The sequence below is a fragment of the Orycteropus afer genome, unplaced genomic scaffold, assembly GCF_000298275.1.
Source record: "Orycteropus afer afer isolate SDZICR_OR568_19922 unplaced genomic scaffold, OryAfe1.0 scaffold00051, whole genome shotgun sequence".
Classification (NCBI taxonomy): Eukaryota; Metazoa; Chordata; class Mammalia; order Tubulidentata; family Orycteropodidae; genus Orycteropus; species Orycteropus afer.
The window spans coordinates 8,267,294-8,294,812 of NW_006921638.1; the positions used below are offsets into that span (position 1 = coordinate 8,267,294).

Below are 27,519 nucleotides of genomic sequence, written 5' to 3' on the forward strand. Positions count from 1 at the left end.
CAGATCCAACTCAACGGCAGTGAGTTTGGCTTTTTTTTTTTTTTTTTTCGGTTATATATATCATAACATCTAATACAACTATTCCATGAGATAGATATCACCATCCCCATGTTACAGATTAGAATACTAGAGATCAAATGTTAAGTAATTGCCCAAGTCACACTGTTAGTAAGTCATGGAGCCAGGATTGGTATTGTTCTAAAACTAGAATCTTTTCTGTACTTTAGCTTACCAGCCACATAAAGCAGAAGAAGAAGCCAGAAAGGTCCTCCCTACAATCTCTGTTAGTAAAATGCTTACGATTCCCAGAAAGCTACTTAATCAGACCTTTGATTTGACTGCCTCTTCTTTCAACCCCTCAAAAATGATGTTCACCAGGGCACCTATAATCACCCTGGAAAATTGACTGACAGTTCATTTCTTTGTTATAACATATTACTTTCTCCATATTACCTGTACTCTCCAGGCACCTAAGAGAGCCATAGTACAGGGCACAAAAGCGCTACTAAAGTCTCTGAATGGATTTTAGCACCATTCAGCCAAAAAGGAGAGCAGGGATTCAGCATCTATTTAGGAGGCAATATTTTGGCCTTGATTACACTCCATGGGACTCCTTCATTTACTACCAGAAATTCAGACTTAATGCATAATACAGAGAGTGCACACAGGGAACGTGGCAGGTGACAAAGAATCCTGCTTCCTACCTATTTTACTAAAAACGTTAGTAGTGGGATTGGTGATTAAAGATTGTGACATTCTTTAAATAAGAGATCCAATGTAAGATTTTAAAGTATAGTATATGTTTTGTGCAGGGAATTGGTGACAGCTACATTTAAAAGAAAATATTCTTATTGTGAGCAAGTTAACAGATGCTGGAGTCATTAATAGTTTATTAAACTTAGTCTTTACTACACACAGAATCAAGTATGTAAAATAACCTGGGAGCCATATGCATCACATGATTTGTTAGGGCCCAATCGCACCTAATTTCAGTGGCTAAAGAAAAAGAGGCAAGCAATTAAGGGAGAGTTTGGTCAGCTTCTGTTCAACAAAGGACGGAAACCTGCACAGCTGGAGACAATTCTGAGCAAATTGATCAGAATTCCTTTACCTTAACTAGAGCCTGGCTAACAAGTTGATGCCTATGAGTTTCTATAATCAGGCAGCAAGAATTTAAGGACACAGAGAGGCAAGTCACCTTGAAACATTCAGTGGCTCTAACCCATGTTGTTTTAAGGACCAGGGACACCTGTTAGATTGGGGTAAGACAGACTGTTTTTTGATTAATAAGATAATTTGCTGGGTAGCAAAATGCTGTATCTGGGTGAGACGAGGATCCATATGTTGAATGTGGATACTTATAAAAGAAATTCATAAACTGGGTAAAGAATGGGGACTAGAAAAACTTTAGACATTTTCACTTCCAATGGCATAATATCCGGGTATCCAAAATGTGGTGTTATCTATAAAGGAAAAAAATAAAGACATTTAATTCTCCAAATGAGCAGTTACATATCTTCTCTGAGTTGTTCATCCCTACAACCCATGGAAGGTTGCTTTACATATACTGACGTTTACTTGCTCACTTCCTTGCCAACAGTTTTGATGACCACGTCCCAAAACAGTCATTTCTTGGGACAGATCTGCTACTTTAAGGAGGTTTCCCTAATTCCTAAATAATGAACATGGAGCTTTGGAAGGATACCAAGCATATTAAACATTTGGAAGAGTTAATAGGAACACTGTTACATATTTTTTTAATAATAAAATAGATCTACTCCTCCTCACTTTAGGATTATTTTTGCAGTTGCATACTTTCACTCAAAGTCAAAAAGTATTAGAAACACTGTCATTGCTGTTCCAAATGAATATTCATTGTAGCTTTTCCTCTACTGCATGGAATAGGAAAGGCCTACCAAGAAAAAGACATAGTCCAAAGGCAAAACTACCTACACACATCACAACAAGAACAAACATGCAAACAACAAAATGGAACTTTTTTTGTCACTAGCCAACAAAAGGGAACTTGGTTAGTTTCCTTTAGCATCTAAACACTCTCCCTGGATTCTACATCTTTTCTTAACTATACCATTGATATTTAGGGGGGGGAAAACAAAAAAACAATTAGACACACCTGCTTAAAGTGCCCTGTGCTCTGTTCACACTTCATGTTGTATCTTAAAGTGACAGCATATTAAAATGTCATTGCAATTCCTACGCATTATGTGGCTATAACAGCTGAAAGCACAATTATAGTTTCTAGTATTATGTAACTGAATTTGACTCACTCAGAGTGCCAAAAATTCATATATTACATATTCCTTTCATTAAAAACTTAGAGAAATTGAAGTGTAACTTCTCATAAACTTGTAAGTTCCTCTTGGCCTTTTTTGTGTGTGTATACTTAGAGCACAGTCATAGTATTCTTTGGAAGTCTACCACATTACATGAAATTTTGGATAAAAAAATGGTCACTCTACTATTTCCAAGACAAACACACAGCTGACCATATTCAGCTTTAAATATGTATATATTTAAAAACACACACACACACACACACACAAAACCCCACAGGAAATACTTCTAAAATTTTACATGGAAACCAAATATACTGAATTTAAATATAATGAACATCATAAACATGAAAGAGTATCAAATTGCTTTCACATACTGAAATAGAAAAATTGTAAATCTATTAGAATATATCTTCCTGGTAATAAACTGTGTCATTCTTAATGTGAAAACCAAGGAATGCTACAGAGTACTTATACTGGAACACTGTCTTGGTAGCCAAAATAAAATAGCATATTACTAAGGAATCTGGCATTAAATCCAAAACAATTGTTCAAGGGGGAAATACTATAATTAAATTGTTCATTTGAAGACTGTAATGATAAGATGCAAAATTTGAGAAGATGCCCAAGTGAATATTGCACTCAAATAAAGCATTTCATAAAAAGTTTGTCCAAACACTTCTCAATATACTCTTGTTGTTGTTGTTGTTATGTGCCGTAGAGTCAGACCTGACTCATAGCGACCCCTCCTTGAGTTTCCTGAGGTGGTATCACTATGGAAGTAGATTGCCCAACCTTCCTTCCAAGGAGTAGCTGGTGGGTTTGAACCACCAGCCTTCTGGTTAGCAGTCAAGTGCCTTAGGCACTACGTTTCCAAAGCTCCCCAATACACCCTTATACTATTTCAATTCATCAACCTCTTATAAACAGATTGCCTTCTTTGAAGTATGTTGTTGTTGTTGTTATGTGCCATCGAGTTAGACCCAACTCATAATGACCCCTCCTTGGGTTTCCAAGGCGATATCACTATGAAAGTAGATTGCCCAACCTTCCTTTCGAGGAGTGGCTGGTGAGTTTGAACTGCCAGCCTTCTGGTTAGCAGTCAAGTGTCTTAGGCACTACACTACCAGACCTCCCTCTTTGAAGTATGCTGTTGCTAAAACCAGAAAAACCAAACCCACTGCCATCGTCTATTTCAACTCATATTGACCCTATAGGTCAGAGTAGAACTGCCCTGTAAGACTGCCAAGGCTGTAAATCTTTACAGAAGAAGACTGTCTCATCTTTCTCCCATGGAGCATCTGGTGGATTTGAACCACTGACCTCTTGGTTAGCAGCCCAGTCCTTTAACCACAGCACCACCAGGGCTTCTTATGGTGTTGCTAAGACACACTTTATTTTCTTTATAACTCAGTATTCACTTTTAACTTCTAGAAATCATTTTCTAAGGTGCTAAGCAGCCCTGGGACCAGTTTGATTCCCTCACCTCCCAGGACTTCTGCTTACAGCCCAGCTTATCAGCACCAAATTTCTGTGCATGACCTGGTGGCCATCTGTTAGATCTTCACCTCCTGAGAAACCCTCTGCCCATTCAAACATGCAAATGTGTACTTAACACTACTAAGTAGTCGATTATGCTGGGAAACGTGTTTCCATGGCCACAGTGGCTTCAGTTTGGCTTCTCTTGGTTCTGCTGGACCAGCGACAAATGCCACAACTTTTTTATGGTCTGACTCCTGGGACTTTCATCAGCCAACACCCTATTTATTCAGAAGTCTTAGGTGTCCTCTGAGACCCTCTTACAAACACTGCTGCATTATACATCTAGTGCTTTTGTTCCACTTGGATTAGAGAGCACAGTCCATATATTCTCTTATTTTTTACCCTTTTATACAAAAGTAGGTAGGGTAAAAAACTATAGAAAGCAGAAGTATATGTTTAAGTATTGCATTCAACTTGAGTTTGACAACCAGTAGATTGATGATGTGGTGTTGTTCATTTAAAGCAATATTGAGATAAACCATTCCCTCATATATCCATTTTTTTTCATCTAATTAAGACATAGATAATGTAGATGCCAGGTACTGTGCTAGGTGCTAAAAGTGAAAATAGAAATGTGGCATGATCTCAGAGGGGACCATAAAAAAATAAGGTGTTGTGATGTGAGAATGCATACACGATAGATGTGCACACCCACATACACATACATAGAGACAAAACACATGCATGTTAACATGGTTAACTCCACCAGAGACATAGAAGAGGATTTACAGAAGTAATTATATTTGAGTTGGGCCTTGAAGGAGGAGAGACTTTCGCCTGGAGGAGATGCTGGGTGAGAGCAGCCATTCCAAACACAAACAGTGTGTATAGTGGTTCATTGTCTGGGTTAGGATGCTGGTGGTCTCCTTTACTTATTTCTTGACCTCTCCAAGTTTCAGGTTCTTCATTTGTAAAATGGGGACAGTAATATCATAACGCTTCCTTTGTGAGCTTGTTGGAAGAATTAAAATAGACAGCATAGTAAGTAACAGTGCATGTTGCTGGCTGCTGTTGAGTTGACCCAAACGCATGACAACATTATGTACAACAGAACAGAATGTTCCTTAGTCCTGTGTCATCCTCCTAGTTCCCAGCATGTTTGAGTCCATTGTTGTGGCTACTGTGCTAACTCATCTCACCAAACATTCCATGCTCCTGTCGTCCCTCTGCTCCACCAAACAGGATGTATTCTTGTAACTGATCCCTCCTGGTAATGTGTCCAAAGCATGCAAGTTAGACAATGTTCTGTTGTGATCCATAAGGTCTCCACTGGCTAATTTTTGGAAATAGGTCACCAGGCCCTTTCTTCCTAGCCTTAGTCTAGAAGCTTTGCTGAAACTTGTCCACCATGAGTGATCCTGCTCGTATTTGGAATACCAGGGGCATAGCTTCCAATATCACAGTAACATGCAAGCCACCATAAGATGACAAACTGCTAGACAGATGGCAGAAAGAACATGAGAAAATTTGAGAACTACAGGTTGAGGCCATCTGTGGAGCAACTCCCTGAATGCAGAACTATAGTCTTCTGAATTATATCATATTCTGATGTCTCATTAGATTATGACATTTGTCACATATCACTAATTATGTCTATTTTATATGAGCTCAATGATTTATTTTGCTTCATCCAGTGATCATCAACAAGGGTGATATTGTCCCCCACGGGACATTTGGCAATGTCTAAAGACACCGACAGGCAAAGTCCCGAGATGCTGCTCAGCATTCCACACTGCACAAGACTGCCCCTCACAACAAAGAACTATCTGGCCCCAAACATCGATAGTCCTGAGGCTGAGAAACCGTTTTGTAGAGTCTCCATAGCTATAAAATCATTGGAACATTTGCTCACCTTCTCCTGGAGAGAGAAAGGTACTTCTGCTACAAATAACTAGACTCTGCACAAAATTAATCTTTATTGAAATATGGGCTTTCAGAAAATAAGGGACATCTCCAAGCTTCCCCCAACAGTGCTGAGGTTGAGACTCACCTCACCAAGGAAAAAATTTTCTTTGTTGTTGTTGTTGTTATGTGCCGTCGAGTCGGCCCCGACTCATAGCGACCCTATTAAGTTGGGGGAAGGAAAAGGCAAGGTGGGGAAGTCGGCATGCATTCTGTTGTCTTTGAACACAAATCTCCACTCATGTGGTAAGGAATGTTTACTGCTTGGTGACTGACTCTGTTTATTGTTGGTCCGTAAAGGAAATAGGAGCTTTATGACCCTAACCAGGAACTGCCAGCTTTGTTTGCTCTCCCTTTCTTGAGCTCATCTTTCTGTATATTGTTTCTACCCGGACTTCATTCTTTGATTCCAAAGTACTCAGGCCAGTCCTGATGGTGATCTCAAGTCCTGGCTCAGACTTCACTTGTAAGGAGAGAGCAGGAATTTTGGAGACTGTCAATTCTGGTAGTGGGGTTTTGGGGTCCAACTTCACTGAAATGCTGAAGCAAAATGCTACAGAGTACTTGTTTCCTCCACCTATAGTTCCTCCCTTAAGTTGGGGGCAGTCAGTGGAAAAGAGGCCACTGGCACTCTCAGAGAGATCTGTAGTAGTAAGGGCTGTGCTAGCACGTGGGTGAGCAATGTGTGGGAGTTCTGGTACTCCCACACCTGGCAAATTGCAAGCACAGAAGAGGTGGATATACAAGGCTATCATTCATTGAGTGAATTCAGCTAGAAGTTGAATGAGACAGTAATTGGTCTGAATTGTAAGACAGTGAGCCTTGGTGGCACAGTGGTTAAGCACTCAGCTGCTAACTGAAGTTGATGATTTGAACCCACCAGCTGCTTTGTGGGAGAAAGATGTGTCAGTCTGCTTTTATGGAGATTATAGCCTTGGAGACCCTATGGGGCAGTTCTACTCTGTCCGATAGGGTCACTTATGAGTCGGAATCAACTTGACGACAATGGCTTGGCTAGGTTTGATGGGATAATGGGGCAGAAAGGAGACAGAACTCCTGAGATCGAAAGCTGGGTAAAGGAAGTGTGTCCCACACAGAAAACTTGGAATGCTATGGAAAGAACAAGAGCCACAATTGCCACTGAAATTTATCTTATTTTCTTTTCATGTGATTTGAGAGAAGCTTGCTGCCTAAGGAAGCTCACTGCTGGTGCAAGATGACTTTTAATTCCTGTGAACAACTCTTGGCATCTTTTTTCAGAATAGTTTTTACAACCTTCACATTTTCATGGGGTCTTTGCACTTTTACCACTGTTTGATGACTATATAACGCACTCCAGTAGCCACACAGAATAAAGACCTGTTTTTATTTTAAAGCAGAGTTTTCATATTTCTTCTAAAATATACTTTATTTTAGGCCTGGGGTTGCCTGGGCTTTGGTCCTCAGCATTTCTTATGATCAACTGCATTAGAGATTTGCAGTATGAAATCCCTTTCTCTGGAGAACAGGAGCAGCATTGGAAACACACTTCCTGAAAGACAGAGCGGCCCTCAGCCCTCAGCTCTCAGATGGAAACACCTTTCTTTCAGGCAGCACCGCAGGAGTCTCTATTTAAACAGGTGACCTCGCCCAGAGAGGCTCCAGATCCCATTACCGACTGCCTGGCCTGAGAGGCAGATTTGTTTTTATGAGCTCTCAAGGCACACATTGGGGTCCAGAAGCAAATATGAAGAAAACTTGCTGAGACTCTGCTCCTTTTTTCACAAAATGTAAAGAAAAGAATGTTATGTAGAGGCTTGCTGGGACTCACTTACGTGTCTGTAAACAACCAGTGAACAGAGTGGTCATCATTTAATTAAAGTTTTAAATGCAGTTTTCTAGAGGGATAAGAAGGAGTATCAGATATTTTGGCCTTCCTGCTTCCTTCAGGGAATGGTGAAAAGAGGAAAACAGCTGCTTGTCTATGAAGCAGTTTAAGGGTCAAATATTGCTCTGCCCAGCGGTGCTGACATCACTTAACTCTCCCCAGGAGAGGAGCACTGGCGTCATTCACTGGGCCGGTGCAGGCTTGGGGCTTGAGGGCGGGCAGCCGCAGCTCCCATGTTCCTCCTTCTTGAGCACCTACAGGGTCAACAACTGCAAGTGAACAATGTAATTAAGCCTCTAAATCTGTGTTTTCATTGGCTTTATCAGGAAAAAAAAAAAAGAATTTTTTTCACAATTTATGAAAACACAATGTAGCCAGTAAGTTAAAAGTGAATGTCAGTTTCAAACTTTGCATAACCATTAGGCTAATCATTAGTCTTTTGTGGTTGACAAGAAGGGTTATAATTTGACACCTGGCAAAAATCAGGCAAATTTCAGAGAATTCAGAGCTAGGAAATGAGATGGAAAAAAACACCCTATTTTCCCCTAGGAGGTCCCATGAAGTAACATTTGCAAACCTCTTTCCTCTCCATAGAACTGAATTACCCATGATTCAGGGCGCTGATGTCTCTCCATCTCTGACTGCTGGACGGCCACCCGACCCCCACCCTCCAGAGCCTTGTAAGTACCAGCCAAAGAATCTAGCTCTGAAGGTTCCCAGAAGTGAACCTCTGGGGATTAACAAAAAGAGATAAATAATGTCTCAACCTGATGCTAATGCTACAAGAGACCACCAGAAAGTTTCAGCATCATTTCTGAAAATGTTTTTTGCAACATCATAAGAGTCATGGGAGAATAGAGTTTTAGATTGACAGAATCCTTAGTTCTGAACTTCTCTATGAATTCCACATTTTCTTCCGTCCACTATCTATGACCATTTTCTTTTGTATAACGAGATCAAAATACTGAACCCTGAGTTTGTATTTTTTGACCCTTGACCTCTCACAGGTGTTCTGGCTAATTTCCTGAGAGTTATGTTTGATTTGGGAATGCTTCCCTCTTTTCTCCTGTTCCCCTGTTACAGTTTGAAACCTGGAACACCCGCATACAAGACTGAGTATCTCCCAGTGCTACCCAACAAACACTCTTAAATGTTCTCTCAGAACTTGGCAAGCATCTGGATAGGGACAGTTTTCTCACACTCTGGGAAATCAAAATATAAAACCATAGCTCTTTTCCAATTTCTCAACCTGAGGATAAATTTCTTGGTCATTTATTTTCCTTTTTCTTTCTATTTAACCTAAGAATTACCCTATTGTAAATATAAAAGGAGCTCAAATACATGATTTACCCAGGTTTTCAATATATATAAGAAGGAAACAGAAATGCTCATTTGGGATCCTTGAGTTCCAAACATGTCAGCAAAACTCTGAAAATTATTCTAAGTTATCACTTCAGGAGCAGTGATTAACATTTTGTTATAAATCTCTCTCAATCTCTTTTTCTTTCTCAGATCCCAGGTGAAGAGACTAGGAAATAAAACTTTTAGATGTCATGCATTTATTTTTGTTTTGAGATGACGTTGGAACCCTGCTTGATACTACTATTCTACTAATCCTGGTAGTCTTTCAAAAAGGGGAACAAGAAAGCACAAGATTCCTAACAAATCTGATACAAAGAGGTTTCTACACCTTTTAATTCAGTGAGAGGCCAATCTACTGAGCTGTCAACTGGAGCTACGCCATCTGGCATTACCAATATAAAATAACTAGTTCCATGAGTTCTGTGAGTGAAAATAAGATACTGTGAGCACCAAAATCACTTCTTTTAGGAGGGTCCAGTTTGCGCTCATGGAGCCAATTGGGTATAATGCCCACCTATCACCAGCATCATGCCCACATAACCCAGCACCACCTAGGAGAGTGAACCTTTCTTTTCCTTGTCCAAGGACAAGGGGGCCATTCATGCACTGGACTGGAAGAAAGAGGCTTGTGTCAGAGGAGAATGGACAGGGCTGAGAGAGGCTCAACTATCCTCGGGTCTAGATGATAATTTTTAGGTGTCAGGAGTAGTAAAGGAGCTGCTGGCTGAGAGGTCCTGGAAAATCACCGACACATGGTGGTTCTCTGTGGTGTAAAATGATAAACCACATGTTAAACACTGAAGAAAATACAACTTATGTTATATAAGATGTCTAGATTATGTAGCCACAGAAATATCCATCAAATATGTGTACTGACCTTATGGGAAGCTTTAGACTGCCTGGCTCATGATTCAAACACTAAAAACCCTAAGCCACTGCCATCAAGTTGATTCTGACTCTTAGTGACCCCCATTGGGTTTCCAAGGCTGTAAATCTTTATAGAAGAAGATTGCCTCATCTTTCTTCTGTGGCTAGTGGGCTCAAACCACAGACCTCAAGATTAGAGTAAGAGACAGGCTTAGTGTTTTTGTTTGTGTTTTTCCAAACATATAATCTGAAAATACATGTGTTGTATTAAATTTTACACTACATTCATTCAATAATCAAATGTTTATTGAGCGCCTATTTTATGCTAAGGCGCTCTGGTGGCATAGTGTCTAAGGTACTTGACTGCTAACCAGAAGGCTGGCGGTTCAAACCCACCAACCACTTCTCGGAATGAAGATGGGGCAATCTACTTTGGTAGAGATACTGGCTCGGAAACCCAAGAAGGGGTCGCTATGAGTCGGATCCGACGCCACTGCAGTGAGTTTGGTTTTTTTGGTATTTTATGCTGACCTCTCTCCTAGCCACTGCACAGATACATCAGTGAACAAGAGAAAGAGGATTCCTTCCCTTTAGAAGTCTACATTCCAATGGAGATGGACAAATAGTTCATGAGTACAAACTTGACAAGACCAAGAGATTGGAACAAAGATCAATAGGGTAATGAGAAAGAGAGGAAAGCAGAGGCCACTTTTGATGAGGTGGTTAGGAAAGGCTCTCTGAGGAGATGACAGCTGAACTGTGGAATGAAGTCTGAGAAGGGACCAGTCATTCCAGGAAGAAGGGATACTAAGAGCACAGGTCCTGAGACAAGAAAAACCCCAGCAAGTTCAAGAATGGAGAAATTCAACTGCTGGCTATGTAGTCAAAACATTTATTTTTAAACAATGAAAACATTGCTCTGGAAACAGAATATAAAATTGGAAGAAGGCTTCAAGATCATTTAGGGGAATACCCTTAGTTTCCAGATGAGGAATCAAGTCCCAGAGCAGTTCAAATCTACTCGCACAGCTGGGCTGACGATATGGAACTAGAACATACCCCGGTCGTCTTCCCTAAGTGCATTATACATTGCTTCTCTGAGTTGACACATGTTAATCACATTCCCCCTGGATACTGACAGCCTTTTCTCAAGGGGTCACCTTCTGCTAACCTGAATTTTCTGAATGAAAATGGGTAGGAATTAATTATAACCAGTTCTCACTTTAGAAGAACATTTATGAAAAAAACATATATCTTTTTTTCTTGCATGTACTTATTACTTTTCAGAATTTAAAGGAACACAAACACCGAGATTAATTCTAAAGCCCATTTTTCTGAGTATTTAGCAGTACTGAATTAGATATGACACTGAGAAGTCTACCAAGATATGTTTGTTGTGCTTTTTCATAGAAAAAGAAAAATGCCTAGTTCTGATAGATTTTTATTGCCAACAATCGAAGACATTCAGTTTAATTTTGAATTGTTTTTGCTGTAAAGGGGAGTAATGTAACCTAGTAGGTACTCAAAAAAGTTTCACTGGAGAAAATATTATTCAATAACCCCAAATGGGAAAAATTTATCCTGTAGGAACTTGGCCCAGAGTACACAGAGCTGCATCCAGAGAATATACAGCTCTATTTATCATCTTGCAAACTTCTTCATTATGTCAAAACGAAATCTCAGCTGTGCCCTAACTGCAAAGCAAAAGCAATACAGGCTATTTTAGTCATCTCAACAAGAATATTCTGGGAATTAATAGGTTTTCCAGGAATGTTAAACATTTTTATCAATTTTTGGTCAAGGTTCACAGTTAGGATATTCCATTATTAGCTTTGAATTTGTATTTTGCAAAGTAATCTGTGATTTTTTTTTTCTTGCTTTGCAGAGAGGAAAAATAATCTTCTAGAATGTCCTTGATAACCATAGTTTTCAGTTGTGTTAGGATCCCAACAATTTAGGTTTCATTAGGATTGTTTCCCACTCTAAGCTCAACTCAAAAGCAGCTTTCCCATGGGCATGGTCTGAGGTTCTAAGGTTCAACTCACAGTTAGAGCTTTCTCTTCTCAAACAGTATCTTTTTCAACACTTTCAGGTTTTCTCACACCACGGGAAGAGCCCAAGTATGTATCCTAAAGAGTTTTCTGCATGGCAGGTGACATTTAAGGAACATTCCAGCCCTTTAGAGATAAGCAAGGAGCTCTGGTAGTACAGTGCCTAAGGCATTTGACAGCTAACCAGAAGGTTGGTGGGTCAAACCCACCAGGTGCTACACAGAAGAAAGATGAGGCAATGTACTTTTGTAAAGATTTATTGCCTTGGAAATCCAACGGGGTCACTATGAGTTGGAATCAACCCAATGGTAGTGGGTTTTTTGTTTGTTTGTTTGTTTTTTTAAGATAAGCATCTATGCACCTACTCTTTAGAGAGGAAGGTGAGGAGCAAGCATGCCCACAAGGATAACTTTATTTTCATGGGAGGCAGATTGTTTGGAGATTAACAAGAAATCATTTAAAATAACAACAATGGCAAAAAATAAACAACAAACATATTGAACTTTAGCTTTACTTTTTGAATTCAGAGTTACACCTTATCTCAGATAGGCTTTGAATAGACCTTAAACGGAAAACAGACATGGTATTGTTTCCAAATTTTTCTCCAAGACCTGTACTTAAAATAGAATAGTATGTGAGAAAAGTTTATCATTGCATACAAAATACTTAGAAAAGTATCCCATTTGATTTTCATTCAAAATAATTTCAAATCTATTTATCTTATTATTTTATTGTATAGTTGTAGATATCTAAGCCATTACTAAGGCAAAATATATCATTATAGGGAAACCTGTGATTGGTATTGGCCAAATCAGTAGATTAATTAAATTGCTAAAAATTGCTAAAACATACATCTAGAATGCAGGCACACAGCATTCTGTAACAGTGCACAAAATAGCATTATTTTCTTTTAGTTTTAGAGTCACACTTAGGTTAACTCTATACAAGGAGTTGGGACAAAACTCTGGATGGGAGCTGGGGGAGGAACAGAGGAAATAATCATGCTAAGGCTCATTTTCAGAAGCATTTCACTTTCCCATGAAAAAGATAAGAAAGCCATTTAAGAAGTATTTACCTTTCTGTTTAAAAAAAAAAAAAGAAGAAGAAGAAGAAAAAAAAAGGATGCTTAGAGTACCCCATTGACAGGTCTGAAGAATGTTTTGGCCCCTTTCCTTCTCATCCTCTGTCTGAGATAGAGTTATACAAGAACTCTTGGCAGTTAAGCAGGTAAAGGAAGAGAGAAGTATCAAAATCAAACATACCTTTTGTTATTAGCCAGGGGGAGGATCTTCCAAGTGGATTTAATTAGTGGAGAAATAATAGCTACCGTGCTTTAAAGAAAATACTAAATCTTTGTTTAAAAAATTTAGACAAGACACAAATTAAGGTGAGATTAAATACTTTATGAAGGTTCCACAATGTGAGTCAGAAAAATAGTATGCTTCTCTAGGGAGTGATTTAAAATAGAATTCCATTTACCAAAATAACAATAACAATAAATTTAGAAACAGTATTTCAAGATTATACAGTGAGTTACAGTTGATTTAACATAATAGAACTTTGTTGTCTTATGTGTAGAGCACTGACTTGATTTTTTAAAAGAACGGATTTTCTCTTTATACACTGAAAATAATTGTAGTCTATTGTAGCAAAATTATTCTCCATAAAGTCTTCAGGATGCATATTTTCCCTAATGCCTCACAGCATCAGGTCCTTCTAGATATCCTCTCACTTCATTTCCTCCTCATTATTAGGCCAATTGGGAGCTCTGCTGGCATAGTGCCTAAGGCACTTGACTGCTAACCAGAAAGCTGGCGGTTCAAACCCACCAGCCACTCCTCTGAAGGAAGGTTGGGCCATCTACTTCCGTAGTGATACTGCCTTGGAAACCCAAGGAGGGGTCACTATGAGTCGGGGCCGACTGGCCGGCACATAACAACAACAACAACATTAGGCCACTGAAGAAATGATTCAACTGTCCAGTAGCAGCAAAGGTCAGCCTGCATAGGAGCACTCCCTATGGGTAAGGCAGTCATTGCAAACACCCCAGCCTAGGACCTGGGCTTATTTTCAGTGGGAGGACCACCGAAATGTAATGGAGGAAGAGGAGCAAAACATTCTACTGTGGACTCTTCTGAGTTCTCCAGTTTGGAAACAACCCTTGCTATACCAAAGAGAGGCAGAACATTTTCAAAGTAAAAATCCTAGAAGCAATATTAAAGAAATCCCTTCCCTTCTCTAGAAGGTCACATATATCTAGAATGTAGGCACAGAGCATTCTGTAACAGTGCACAAAATAGAATTATTTTCCTTTAGTTTTAGAGTCACACTTTGGTTAAGTCTTCATACAAATGCAAGACCTTTTAAAGGTTGCCATGAACTCATCAGCAATGATGAATTTAATTTGTAATGCAGCACTTAAGTAGGAGCAAATGGCATTTTAAAGCACATATTTACTCATTTAACAAGTATTCACTGTGTACTGTACCTCTATGGTATATCAAGCAAAGCATAATTAATTTTCACCTCTATCCCTTCCAAATATATTATTCTAATTATGCATTGCCTTTTATTTGTATTAATCAATAAAATCTTTAATGATGACTCAGTTGAAAAGACTGATAGGCTCAATATCTATCAGTTGCGGTGCATCCACCACCCAATATTTTCTTCCTTTGGCTCAGTAACTACAGAAAAACATTTCTTTTAAATAAAACAAGTCCCAGAGAAACCCTAATACAGTAATGCAACTTCAAAGTAAAGTTGAAATTATACTTATAATGTATTTGAGGATACTGTAACCTTTCATTCTATAGCCTTGAAAACACTATGGAGCAGTTCCACTCTGAATGCTTGGAGTCTCCATGAGTCAGAATCAACTCAAAGGCAACTAACAACAACAGCATGTTAGCTCTGATGAATTTAGCTACATGACGAAGTCCCAACAAAAATACAGTTTATAAAAATGTGGTTCTACTTCTTGCTTGCTTTACTGCAGATCCATTCTATCCATGGTTAGAAACAAGCCACCACAGTGGTCTAACCCTGAATTTTTATCCTTGGTGAGAAATCAGGCATAACCATGGTCTAACCCTGAATGTGATCTTAATGTTTTATACCACGGGCAAATCATGAACATATGGAAATAACCCTCCCAGCTGCAGTTTTTTTTTTTTTTTTTAATCCTATAGATTCTACTACTACTGCTCTATATCCCATCCTAACCTGTTCCTGCTGTTCTCTCCTCCATTTTAAAAGGATTCTTTTCTTTTCCTTTTTTTTTTTTTTTTAATTTTCTATTTAGGAAAAATATTCTTTGTTCTTGTTTCCACTCTGCTGTTCCCCAACAGCTGCTCAACCTCCCCTCTCCAATCTCCAAATTTCTCCATAGTGAAATTTGAAAGTTCGCTGTTTTTCCTACCCCCCCATAAAAAGGATTCTGTGGATGCTCCCCAGTTCTTGAATCCTCATCTCTGCTGGACTCCCCACAAAGCAGCCTCTCACCATAGACCATCCTCAGATTTCTCTTTTTAATAAAGTTTGTTAAATCATTGTCTCAAATCATTTTTACCCATGAGAGCCATTTACTCTCCCTCTATGACAACAAGCACTTACTCTTCTCTCATCTCCTGAGCTTGTTTTTTACCCCTGTGACCTCACTCAGAGGAGCTCTGGAGGTGCAGTGGCTAAGGCATTAGGCTGCTAACCAATCGGTTCAAACACACTAGCCTCTCCATGGGAGAAAGACGAGGCAGTCTTCTACAAAGATTTACAGTCTTGGAAACCCTCTGAAGCAGTCCTACCCTGACAGGGTCGCTATGAGTTGGAATCCACTTGATGATAGTGGGTTTTTTGGTTTAGACTCCCTCAGTAGGATAGAATGTGTTGTTTTGGGCCGTAGCTAATATATTCCAATATCACTTTCACAAACCATAGTTTGTGGGCTCTGCAAAGAAACTTCTGCCTTGAGTTGTTCCCCTTACACTTGTACTCCCTGCTAATAAAGCAGTTTATTTAAATGAAATGAATGAGAACCACAGATTAATACAACATTTAACACATTAAAAATAGATTATTTACACTTCAACTTTTTACAGAACTGCCTATAGAGTATTCAGCAATGGTTCCTAGAGGCTTACCCAGTGTCCAGTCGGGGTTCACTGAATAAGAATCACCTGGGAGATTGTTAAACATATATATTGGTAGGCTATGCCCCTGGAGTTTCAGATTCAGAAGGTCAGGGATTTGGGAGCTACCGTTAGAGAGTGTAAATCAATCTCAATAGGTTGAGTAAAAGCCCCATAAGCACATATATAACAACACATGGATGTCAAATTTTCAACCCATGTGAGTCTTTAGAATGCACAGTGATTAATATGTTTCAGGAGAAGTATGATAAGACTTTTCAGTGCAAATTAAGTCCTGATGGGAGGAAGGCTGAAAGCCAAGGTGTGCACTGCCATTGCTCATTCCCTACTGTCTATAACTATCTGCGTACAAATGCAGATATATGACATGTGAAAATGTCCCTCTCCTTCCCACCTTTCTCAGCACCCACTAGAAAACAAGCCCTGCAGTTCTTTCAAAAGATCGGTCCTTACAGGATTGGTGATTTATTTAATTTGCACCTGATTTATGCCCCACTTGAAAATGAAACAAAAAAAAATTATGAAAAATGACTTGGGGTGAAACAGAAGTCTCTCTTCCTGAAGCACAATGAAGCATTTTCTTCCTCGGGAATAAAAACGTGGAAGAGATATAAGCTAAAACCCTTTCCGAGTGTGCCTTCCAAAAATACTTGGAGTTTTTCAATGCCAATTTCTCCATACAAAACTCCAGATGCATAGTTAGTAAAATTCCCTCCCACCTAAACCAAAAAAAAAAAAAAACCTTATCATTGAGTAGATTCTGATTTATGACAACTTCATGTGTTACAAAGTTCAACCTCTCCATAGTATTTTTTGGCTAAAATCTTTATAGAAGATCACCAGAAAGTTTCTACCACGATGCTCCTAGGTGAGTTCCCAATGTCAACCCTAATGTTACGGTCAAGCACAAGTCATTTATCTGCACCACTCATGGTCCTCCTTCCCACCTAAGACCCTATTTATTTGTAGCTGTCAACCCATTCCAAGCAGGATTATTCTTCTTACTAAGGAATCAGCAGATCATCTCTCCTCCTTAAATATCTTCTTTTTCCGATGTTTTCTAGGCTTGTGCTACCTAATAAACTAACCAGTAGCTACATGTGACTACTGAGCATTTGAAATGTGACTAGTTGGTATTGAGATGTACTGATGTGTAAAATATTCATTAGATTTCAAAGATTTAGTATGAAAAATAAAGTGTAGAATTGCTCATTAATAATTTTTCGTATTGACATGTTACGACAGTATTTGGGTTATACTGTATACTGAGTTGGATAGCATAAATTATTAAAATTATTTTAGCTGTTACTTTTTTTCCAATGTGGTTGCTGAATAACTTAAAATTATATGTGTCATACATTTTATTTCTATTGGCCAACACTGTTCTAGATGATGTCTAGTATTTCGCTTTGTCTCAAAGCTTATTGCATATGCTCCCTCAACATCCTCAACCCCTTTTGTCATTTGGTCTACCTCTCTCTCATCTTCTTGACACAACTACTTAGAACCCTCACACCTCACTCTTCCTCAAAACAGTCTCTAAACTCCACCACAGGCTTGAAATGTTTTTTCGCCACCATATGTCAAGTAGTTTTTCCCTAATTATTATAACAGATTCTTGATTCCTACATCTTTCACAAAAATCTTAATTTTTTCAATGAAGATAACACAGTTGCCCATTATTCACTTTCTACGCATTCTGTTTGGCCACAGAACTCTCAGGGCTATTATTTCTGGTTGTTACCAAATACTCATTCATTCACTTATTCAACAGCTTTTTCTGGCACCTCTGGAGGCCAGACACTGAGCTAGCAACAGGAGACACCTAATAATGTCGGCACATAGCCTTAAAATGACATGTGGAATAATGTCAACAGGAATGCATAAACTAAACCAATGCTCTCCTGCCCTTCAACACACAAAGATTCTACTTTCAAATATACTTCTGAGGAAGGATTTAAACACAGTGCTCATATAACACAAGTCTTCCGGCTTGGAAACTTGAAACTGCTTGACTCCATATTAAACATTTTCCCTCTCTCACACTTTGTGTATTCCCTCATGTTTCCTTGACTACACTCTAAACTCCATTTGTCTTTGTATTCCCCTTTCCTTTGCTGACTCAGTATTAAATACCATGCTTTGCATATATTAAATATTTAAAAGACAATATAAAACTCAATTTAAAAGACTATAAAACTCTATGTATATAGTCTATGACCTAAATATGGACAACACAGCACCCACTCAGATCCCCTATATCTCCTATCCTCAGGAAGTTATGACCTCCCAATGGGGCAGCCCACATCAGTGACAAGCATAATGGGGTTACAAAAGCCCAGACTTTTGCCTTGGAGGTGGGCCTCTGTGCAATGTGGTTTATGTTCCGTGGCTCCACTCCACCCCCTAGGATCAAGCCAAAGGTAGTCCTTACCCGAGCCCACATCCTTGCTCGGCTGTTTTCCTTCCTTTTTGAGCTCCACACTCTCCCAGGTTTCTCCTGTCCTGTACAGCAAATCTCCACTTCAGGCTCTACTTCTACTTACCTATGGCACCATAAAACATCAGCTGTAGCACAGCCCTGTCAGTCATAACACCAAGGCAAGCTGGATACTTCCAAACTCATATACTTTTGAACTTTTGTGTTGATAGTTTGTGGACACTTTAGGTTGAGCATAACTTCTTGTTTAGTGTTAGTAATCAGAGGTAATTTGAGTATCCATTGATCCATGGTGATCATAAAATGGCACATCAACCATTATTATGATGTAGTTAACTGGTATAAGCCAATAATGTGTGTGATCAGTGCAATGTTGAGTTCTTAGTCAAATTAGGGTCTGGAAGGTGCAAAAGTGATTTGGTGATCTGTATCCACAAAAGTACAAGCTGGCAGTGATGCAATGGTTTTAAAAAAATATGATAGTTGTAATTTTTTCTACATAACTATAAACTAATAACTTAAACAGATCCTGAAGACGAAATTCCCCCAAAATGTAATGTGGCCTCATTATTTAAAAAATCAGGCTAAAAATGCATATATATTAGTATTGCATGTTTCATGCAAAGTGGATCTCTGTGAATTAATCAGCACCTTAGTTTATCTGAAACATGTGGTTCTCTGATCTTCAGGTAAGTGTTCACTGTGGTCTCCACAGGCCATTTATGGTAGTTGTAGCTCAGCATAGCTTTCTCTCCTGGTGATGCCACTGCTCTTTTCCTTTCAGGCACCCCTTTACCTGCAGAGTTGTCAAAAACATAGCCATATCTCTAGAGTGCAAGGGAGGGTGGTATTTCTGATCCTGACTGACCAACCAGAATATGGCATCCTCTGACATAGTGTTTCACATAGGGGTGGAGGTAAGTCCCAAGCATGGGGAATTAGAATCATCTTGGTGGATTTTTTTTTTTTTTTTTGGCTAGAGAGTCTTTGTCCTCTTGAGAATATGACAGCTAAATGTCCCCATTTAAAAGAGGGCTCTGACACATAGACCAGTGGAACAGAATTGAGAACTCAGAAATAGAGCCATCAACCTATGGTCAGCTGATTTTTGACAAAGGATTGAAATCCATTACATGGGGGAGAAATGGTCTCTTTAACAAATGGTGCTGGTAAAACTGGATATCCATTTACAGAAAGATGAAACAAGATCTGTACCTTATACCATACACAAAAACTGAGTCCAGATGGATCAAAGACTTAAAAGTAAAACCTAAAACTATAAAATTCCTCAAGGAAAAACTAGGGGCAAATGTAGGGGCCCTAATTTATGGCATAAATAGATTATAAAGCAAAACCCCAAATACACAAAGAATAGAAGATAAACTAGATGAATGGGACCTTCTAAAAATGAAATTTTTATGTACTTCCAAAGACTTCTCCTAAAGATAAAAACAGAACTTGCAGATTGGGAAAAAATATTTCTCAACAAGATATCTGACAAGGGACTTATCTCTATAATTTATAGAAAATTCCAATACCTCAACAACAAAAAGACTAATAATCCAATTAAAAAATGGACAAAAGACATGAATAGACATTTTACCAAAGAGGATATTCAGGTGGCAACAAACACATGAAGAAATGTTCATGATCACTAGCCATTAGAGAGATGCAAATCAAAACAACCATCTTGCCCCGGCACTAACAGCAAAGTTCAGCAAGACATAAAACAACAAATGCTGGCGAGGATGTGGAGAGATTGAGACTCATACATTGCTGGTGGAACTGTAAAATGGTACAACCACTGTGGAGAGCAGTATGGTGATTCCTTAAAAGTTGGAATTAAAAATACCATTTGATTGTGCAATCCTATTAATAGGTATGTATCCTAAAGAAGTAAAAGCCAGGACAAAAACAGATACATGCACACCGTTGTTCATTGCAGCACTATTTACAATAGCAAAAAGTTGGAAACAACCTAGATGCCCATCAACGGCATAATGGATAAGCAAACTGTGGTGCATACACACAATGGAATACTATGCAATACTAAAGAATAATGTAGAATCTTCAAAACACCATATAACATGGATGAACTTGGAGGACATTATCCCAAGTGAAATAAGTCATTCACAGAAGGACAAATATTGTATTAGTTTATTATTGTAAAAAGTCAAAGAAGGGTTTATATATGGAAGGAAACTTTCTTTGTTGGTTACCAGGGGTGGGAGGGGAGGAAACATTGCAAAAATAAAAATAAAAAATGAAAGAGGGCTCTGAGTTATAGGGAAGTTAAGTAACTCACTTGAGGTCACACATGAGTAAGGAAGGGAGTTAGGATTTGAATTCAGGAAACCTCACTCCACAGGCAGAGCTCTTATCCACTAGGCTAACTTCTCTCTCTAAGACATACAAACACCAAGGACCATGTAAGCTTGAAGCTGCTGGGATCATCCTGGTGCCGAGAGAGAGCCTATCCCAAAATGAAGTCTAGGGATTGGGAAAGAAAAGCTGGAGGGAGGGAGGGAGGGAAGGAGGGAGAGAGAAAGGAGAAGAGGGAAGGGGGAGGAGGGAAGAGGGAAGGGGAGGGGAGAGCATACAAATGGAAGGGGAAAGAGATTACTGATTTACTGATTACTTCATGTGAACCCCTGGAGAAAATGAGAATAGGAAGACAGGAACCACCCTCTTTTTGTCTTCCTAATTATACAAATAAATAGAGTCTTCTGTCACTTGTAGCTATGAGTTCTTAACCTGCAGTCCACCTACAACTGTGTACAAAATCCTGCTTATATATGTGTATATGTAGGTCTGTGGGGGAGAATCTCAAGGTGGAACTTGATTCTGCATAATTGCCTATGTATAGCATCTTAGTTACATCTCCTCATTAAAATCAAGTAGGGACTTTCAGAACAAGCCAGTTGTCATGTGGCTTGCCTATGTTCACATCATATCTATCCCTGGAGCAACATGGAACAGAATAAGCTATTTCCTAAGTAAAGAGTTTTGAGCGCTGCCAAGGGGACCCACCCACTTAGCCAAGTGCCACAGGGCCTGAAATCACTCCATAAAAGATTTATCAGTTATAATTTCTAATCATCTTTGAAAATGCAAAAGAGTCCTTATTAAATATGCCAGATTGAAAGTGTGTGTTTATTTCCTCTTTCTCTCAATCTCACTAAGATGATAGCATGTCAGTCCTGGTTCTGATGGTCTTCAGATCCAATTCTCACTCTTCCCTTGTTCTGCTCTATATTTCAGGGAAATTAACCTCTGTAAGGCTGCATTTCCCAGGCTTCCATGTCAGGTGCATGGGTTTAGCTCATAGGAGTCACCGGTGAGAAATTGCAGGGTGGGTTAAGGGAGAGACTAGAGTATTTCTCCCCTCCCTCTCTGCCTCAGGCATGAATCTGCTAATGGTTGGGCTCATCTGAGGCTACTAGGTTCTAGTAGTCCCATCAGGGACCCTTGGTTCTTGAGTTATAGTGACATCACCTCCTCTATGTCTCTCCAGGCTGGGATTAGTGCTGTTATTGCTGTTCTCTGGGTTTTCGCTCATGTTCTTTTGGTGCCACAATGATTCTGTCATCTATATAATCAATATTTACATTGATTTTCCATTTGTTTAAATACTTAGAGTGGTTTTCATTTACCAAATTGGACCCTTACTAATATGGACAGTAAAAAAAATAATAATTATAAATAAGTATAAGCCCATAAGGGCATAATGGATAAGACAGAAAATAACAGTGAATGTATAATATAAACACATTTTTGTAAGATGGAAATGGATAGAGGATTGGTAAGTGACTTAGCAAGGCACAGGAAGCTGGGCTGAGGGGGATATCTTTAAGAACCCAGGAAAGCCTCGGGCCCTAGAGGCATCACATACCCTGGACGGTAGGGATATGTGACTGAAAACAGGGGTATTGGTTGACAGTCCATATACATATTTGTCTCCCATCTCCCCACCCCACAAGGAATGTCAGGCAATCTACTTCTGTAGTGATACTGCCTCACAAACCCAAAGAGGGGTCGTTATGAGTCGGATCCTACTCCATGGCAGTGAGTTTTTTTTTTTTTATTTTTTGGTTCTCTGAAGAGATTGACCAGGACAGCTCTAGACTGGAGGTTGTTGCTAGGCACACTGAAGGCCAGGAAAGTGTTACAATACTAAAAAAAATAGTAATGAGGGGAATTTAGTGGGACCTTCCCACCACACACAGCTTTGATTGAGGGATTCTTCACAGGAGAAACGATATCCCAAGAAAAGTCCTCAAATTATTGACTTGGTGGGAGAGACAGTGTGTGTCACCTAGCAAAAATGTCAGGTCATTGCCACAAAACTCACATTCAGCAAGTCACATCCCCTCATATTCTGTGAGTTTTACCTTGGGGCAAATAGTATTGAAAAGGGATCGACTAAAACATTTGGGAAGAAACTGCAACTGACTATACCCCTATAGGGAACTAAAGAAATGAAAGTCTGAGGCAATAATAAACTCCAGGAATATAAACATTGAATACCACTTGGTTCAGCAGTAAACAATATTTGCATAGTTAAAATAATGTAAATGATTGATTATAGCTATCAATAATGAGTAAGATGTGGGACGGGACAGTGGGGCCTGTTATAATTATAGATGTCACAGATTGGCACATCAAGAAATGGCATAGAAGCATAGCATTTGAAAATACGGAAGTATGTTTTAAAAGAGACAGTTAAAAGAGCCAAAGACCCTTCAGGAAAAGGGAATTGGGGGAGTTAGGACTGAGCAGGGGAGAGGTGTTTATGCTTTAAAGACATGACTATGGCATTATGATGCCCAGTTCTTTTCTCCTTCAGGTCATCTTGGAGAACAGGGTTTTCTCTCTTTCTTGTTGTCCAGGAACAGTCAAATGATTACTTCTTGATAACAGGTTGGGGAAGAAGTTATATTTTTGGTCAGAGCTTTAATTTCTAGTGCCAGGCCCTTCAGCTCTATTCTTCCAGCTATAGAAACAGTGATAGCATGTGGTGAACTGTCAATCTGAATAACTTCAATGAGAAGGATCTCCCATGCATTTGGACTTGGAATGAGAGTGAGGAAAAAAATTCTTGGTACTGTTACCCACTGAGATTTGGGGCTTCTTGTTGTTACAGCAGCATAACTTAGCCTATTTTGATTGACACAAGGCTTGGAGTATTATTTGAATTTTATATGAAGTATATTTATTAATTTGATAAAAATGAAATAGTAGAAACTATAAACTGTAAGGTATAATACATGCAATCATTTTGCATTAGTGATCCTAGCAGGCCACTTTCCTTAATAACCTGGTGTTCCCAGGGCATTGAATTCTGAGTTGTTGCAGGCATTGCCAAAGTGGTGCCTGGGATGTACCAGGTCAAACCCCACTTGTTTTACAGTCCCCACCCCCTGGGCCATTTTTCCCTCCTTGGATATTATGATTTGAAGTGTGGTACACAGAATTAACCTGAGTGTGGCTATGGCTCATTTTCCATAATATTTCACATGCTCGGAGCATTGCATAACAAGTATGTTTACTTCCTGGAGTCCAGTCTTTTCTCCTTGGGTTCTACTTGAGTCTAATCGTTTTCTTTGCTGAAGGAAAGACAACAGATTCTAAAGACTTTTTTTCCAAACTCTTCCTTCACATTTTTTTCATTATTTTTTCACTCTGAAAGTAACCATTTCTGTTACATGAGTTTGACTCTACTTCTATTTAGAAATGTAGTCATCTCCTGTCTACTGTAATAGTGACAAGATTCTAGCTTTTTAGTTTGCTTCTGTCTACTCTATAAAAGCCAAACCAAACCAAACTCACTGCTGTTGAGTTGATTCAACTAATAGCAACCCCTCCTTGGGTTTCCGAGGCGGTATCTCTATAGAAGTAGATCGCCCAATCTTCCTTCTGAAGAGTGGCTTGTTGGTTTGAACCACCAGCCTTCTGGTTAGCAGTCAAATCCCTTAGGTATTACCCACCAGAGCTCCCTAGTAACTCTATATTAGTGCTCAGGTGATAAATCCTACCAATACTGAATATTCTAATTCTACTGCAAAGTAAGTCACACCTATTTTGAGCTTTCAGTTTAGAATTGGAGGTCTTCATTCAATATTCTTTTTATTGTTATGCAGGTCAAAAACCATCTGATATACAAACACCCTCTCCTTCAGGGTACCTGGAAATATTGTATTCCCCCACCTCTCCTTTAAGTTAGTCAAGGGCATGTGACTAATTCTAAACAATGAATGTTGTTTTTATGAAAACATCTATATAACACAGACAATATAAAACCCCAGTAACATGGATGTCCATTCCAAGAAATGCTCAATTCAATTCCAGTACAACAAAATGGTACTCTTTGCAGTACACTGTGATGAAAATTCTATTAGCTCACAGAATGTGAGCAGAGCTAGACTAGAGCCAACATACATCAAATACGAAATAAATAATTGCTAATTGAATAAATGAAGAATTGAGGGAATGAGGGAGTGGCCATAATTTTAATATAATGTTTTGTTTAAATTATTCTTATTTCTCTATATTCTCATTTGGATAATTTATTAATTTAGGAAATCACTCTGAAATGAAAAAGAAAATTCATTTCTCAGGGAGAGCTGCAACAATATTCTGGCTTTTCAAGGAAGGTTAACACAGACTCTACAAAAGGAATGCCAGTTAGTTCCACTGTCTCTGAATCCCGTAAAAGAATGGTTCCAGGGATGCAAACATCATGCATTTGAACACATTTTGTGTGTTTCTTATTTATCTGTTTGGGTTTTTGAGTTGGGGCAAAATTACTCATCTTCTCTATTTCTGTTGTTGAGTGCCCCATAGGATTTTCTTGACTGTTAATATTTAACAGATCACCACATCTTCCTCCCACAAAGCCTCCAGGTAGGTCTGAACCATCAACTTTTGGTTTGCAGTTGAGCACTTAACCATTGTACCACCAGGGCTCCTTTTCTACTGGAAATGTAATATTATGTGAAGGTCATAGTCACCTTCCCTGTTTTCAGCAACCGTGCTAAGATTCTGCTGCCTCTTTAGGTAAGTTAAGCAACTTGGCCTGCCCAATGACCAGGCTGGCTCATGAAGTATTCCCTAATTTTGGCAGTCAGGCTTTGTTTGACATCACTGTTGCATGGCACCACTTGCTATTAATCTCCAATTTAGGCATGGTGCTCGGGTTTTACACAACACAAGTGAACAGAAACTTTCACTACACTCTAAGAGCTTCTAATTGAAAAAAAAGAGAGTTCAGTAAATTTAGCTACAGGTTTAACTTTTTAAAAATGCTTAAGATCATATTAAAACCCGCAAGGTCTTCTGTCTTGATTTGTATCTCTCTTTATGAGCAAATGCATGTTCCTGGAAATAAAGTAATATACATTGCCAAACAGTTGTAGGAATAAATTCTTTAAGCACCATTTAAGAAGCTTACTTGAAATTTTGGAGTCTCTCACCAATATGCTGTCTATTAAATAGCAATCTGTTATATACAATGTCAAGTGAAAGTATGCTGTCATAATTCACTGGATAAAGTTTAGTCCTTACATCATTTTGATAAATTTAGCTCATTTACCAGCATAGTCACAAATCATAACTTATGGTTGTCATGTGAAGCCAGTAAAATATTAAATACCTTCAGATGACCTCTATACAGAAATGCTTTTCACCATTCACATTTTATCTGTCAAATAGTATTTTCTTTAAGAAGTAAATATAAATGTCATTATAGGGAGAAGCTACTGGTCTAGGACAAGTTTGAGCATTTAGTGTTCTGACAGATCTTAATTTGGGTATCAGCCAAAGTCAATAAAACTTGTTCATGCAGAACCTTACCTGGTTTTCACCAAATCGAGAGGGTGCATCAGGCAAATTTCTACAAGACCTGAAAGATGATAAAGAAAAGCCCAATAAACACTTATGTAAATATTGGTTCTCATTTCCTTGACCCTATTGATTTCTCGTGTATGAAAATTCAATTAAAGAACTTAGGACTTTGGACATGATAGCTAATACTAGGAGGCTAGTGGAAACAAAACAAAAGCACAATATAATTTTATTTCAGTGGGAACAAGATATATGAATTTGTACTTTCTTGTAAGTGCTCCTGCACAAGCTGAGGAGTGGGGTTATAGGGCAAGAAAATGCAATCAGATGTCCTAAATCCCGATCTACGAGGCAGGAATTATCGTACCTTAGTTCAGCTCAATAATTAAGTAAATGTGGAAGGAAAGGCAGAAAGAAAAGAAAGGAGGAAAAGGAAGGAAGGGCCTTTGAGTACTACCCTAATTTATTATTATGGTAAATCATGAGCCTCAGTTTCAGTATCCGTGAAATAAAGGAAAGATGTCTCTAATACGACAAGGTAATTATGGAAGTCCAATACATATCAATACATTAATAGCTAAATGCCATTGTTGTTAGATGCCATGAAGTCAGCTGCAACTCATAGTGACTCTATGTACAACAGAACGAAATACTGCCTAGTCCTGTGCTAACCTCACAATCTTTGTTATACCTGAGCCCATCATTGCAGCCTCTGGGTCAATCCATCTCATTGAGGGTCTTTGCCTTTTACACTGAACTTCTACTTTACCAAGCATGATATCCTTCTCCAGGGAATGGTCTCTTCTGACCATACGACCAAAGTAGGGGAAAAGAAGTCTGGCCATTCTCACTTCGAAGGAGCATTCTTGCTGTACTTCTTCCAGGACAGATTGTTTTTGTTCTGGCAGTCCATGGTACTTTCAATATTCTTTGCTAACACCACATCTCAAAAACATCAACTCTTCTTCAGTCTTCCTTATTCATTGTTCAGCTTTTGCATGCGTATGAGGCAATTGAAAATACTTTGGGTTGGGTTAGGCACACCTTAGTCTTATTATTATTATTATTATTATTTTTTATTGTGATTTGGGTGAAAATTTACAGAGCAAATACACTTTCCATACAGCAGATAACATACACTTTGTCTCATGACATTGACCACAATTTAGCACGATGCAACATCTCCTCTCCCACTTCCTCCCGA

At 38.9% G+C, this 27,519-nt stretch overlaps 1 protein-coding gene across 1 annotated transcript in view; it reads right to left on the bottom strand.

Annotated features, from left to right (window-relative positions):
- The window catches only part of SLC25A21 (solute carrier family 25 member 21), a 274,715-nt gene extending 248,223 nt beyond the window's left edge, over nt 1–26,492 (bottom strand). Inside the window, exons 1-2 of the mRNA XM_007938588.2 lie at nt 26,477–26,492; nt 26,325–26,373 (exon numbers count right to left, since the gene is read on the bottom strand). Of these exons, the coding sequence (XP_007936779.1) occupies nt 26,325–26,373; nt 26,477–26,492 (65 nt within the window). The remainder of the gene's footprint in view (nt 1–26,324; nt 26,374–26,476) is intronic.
- Between the last annotated feature and the right edge of the window lie 1,027 nt (nt 26,493–27,519).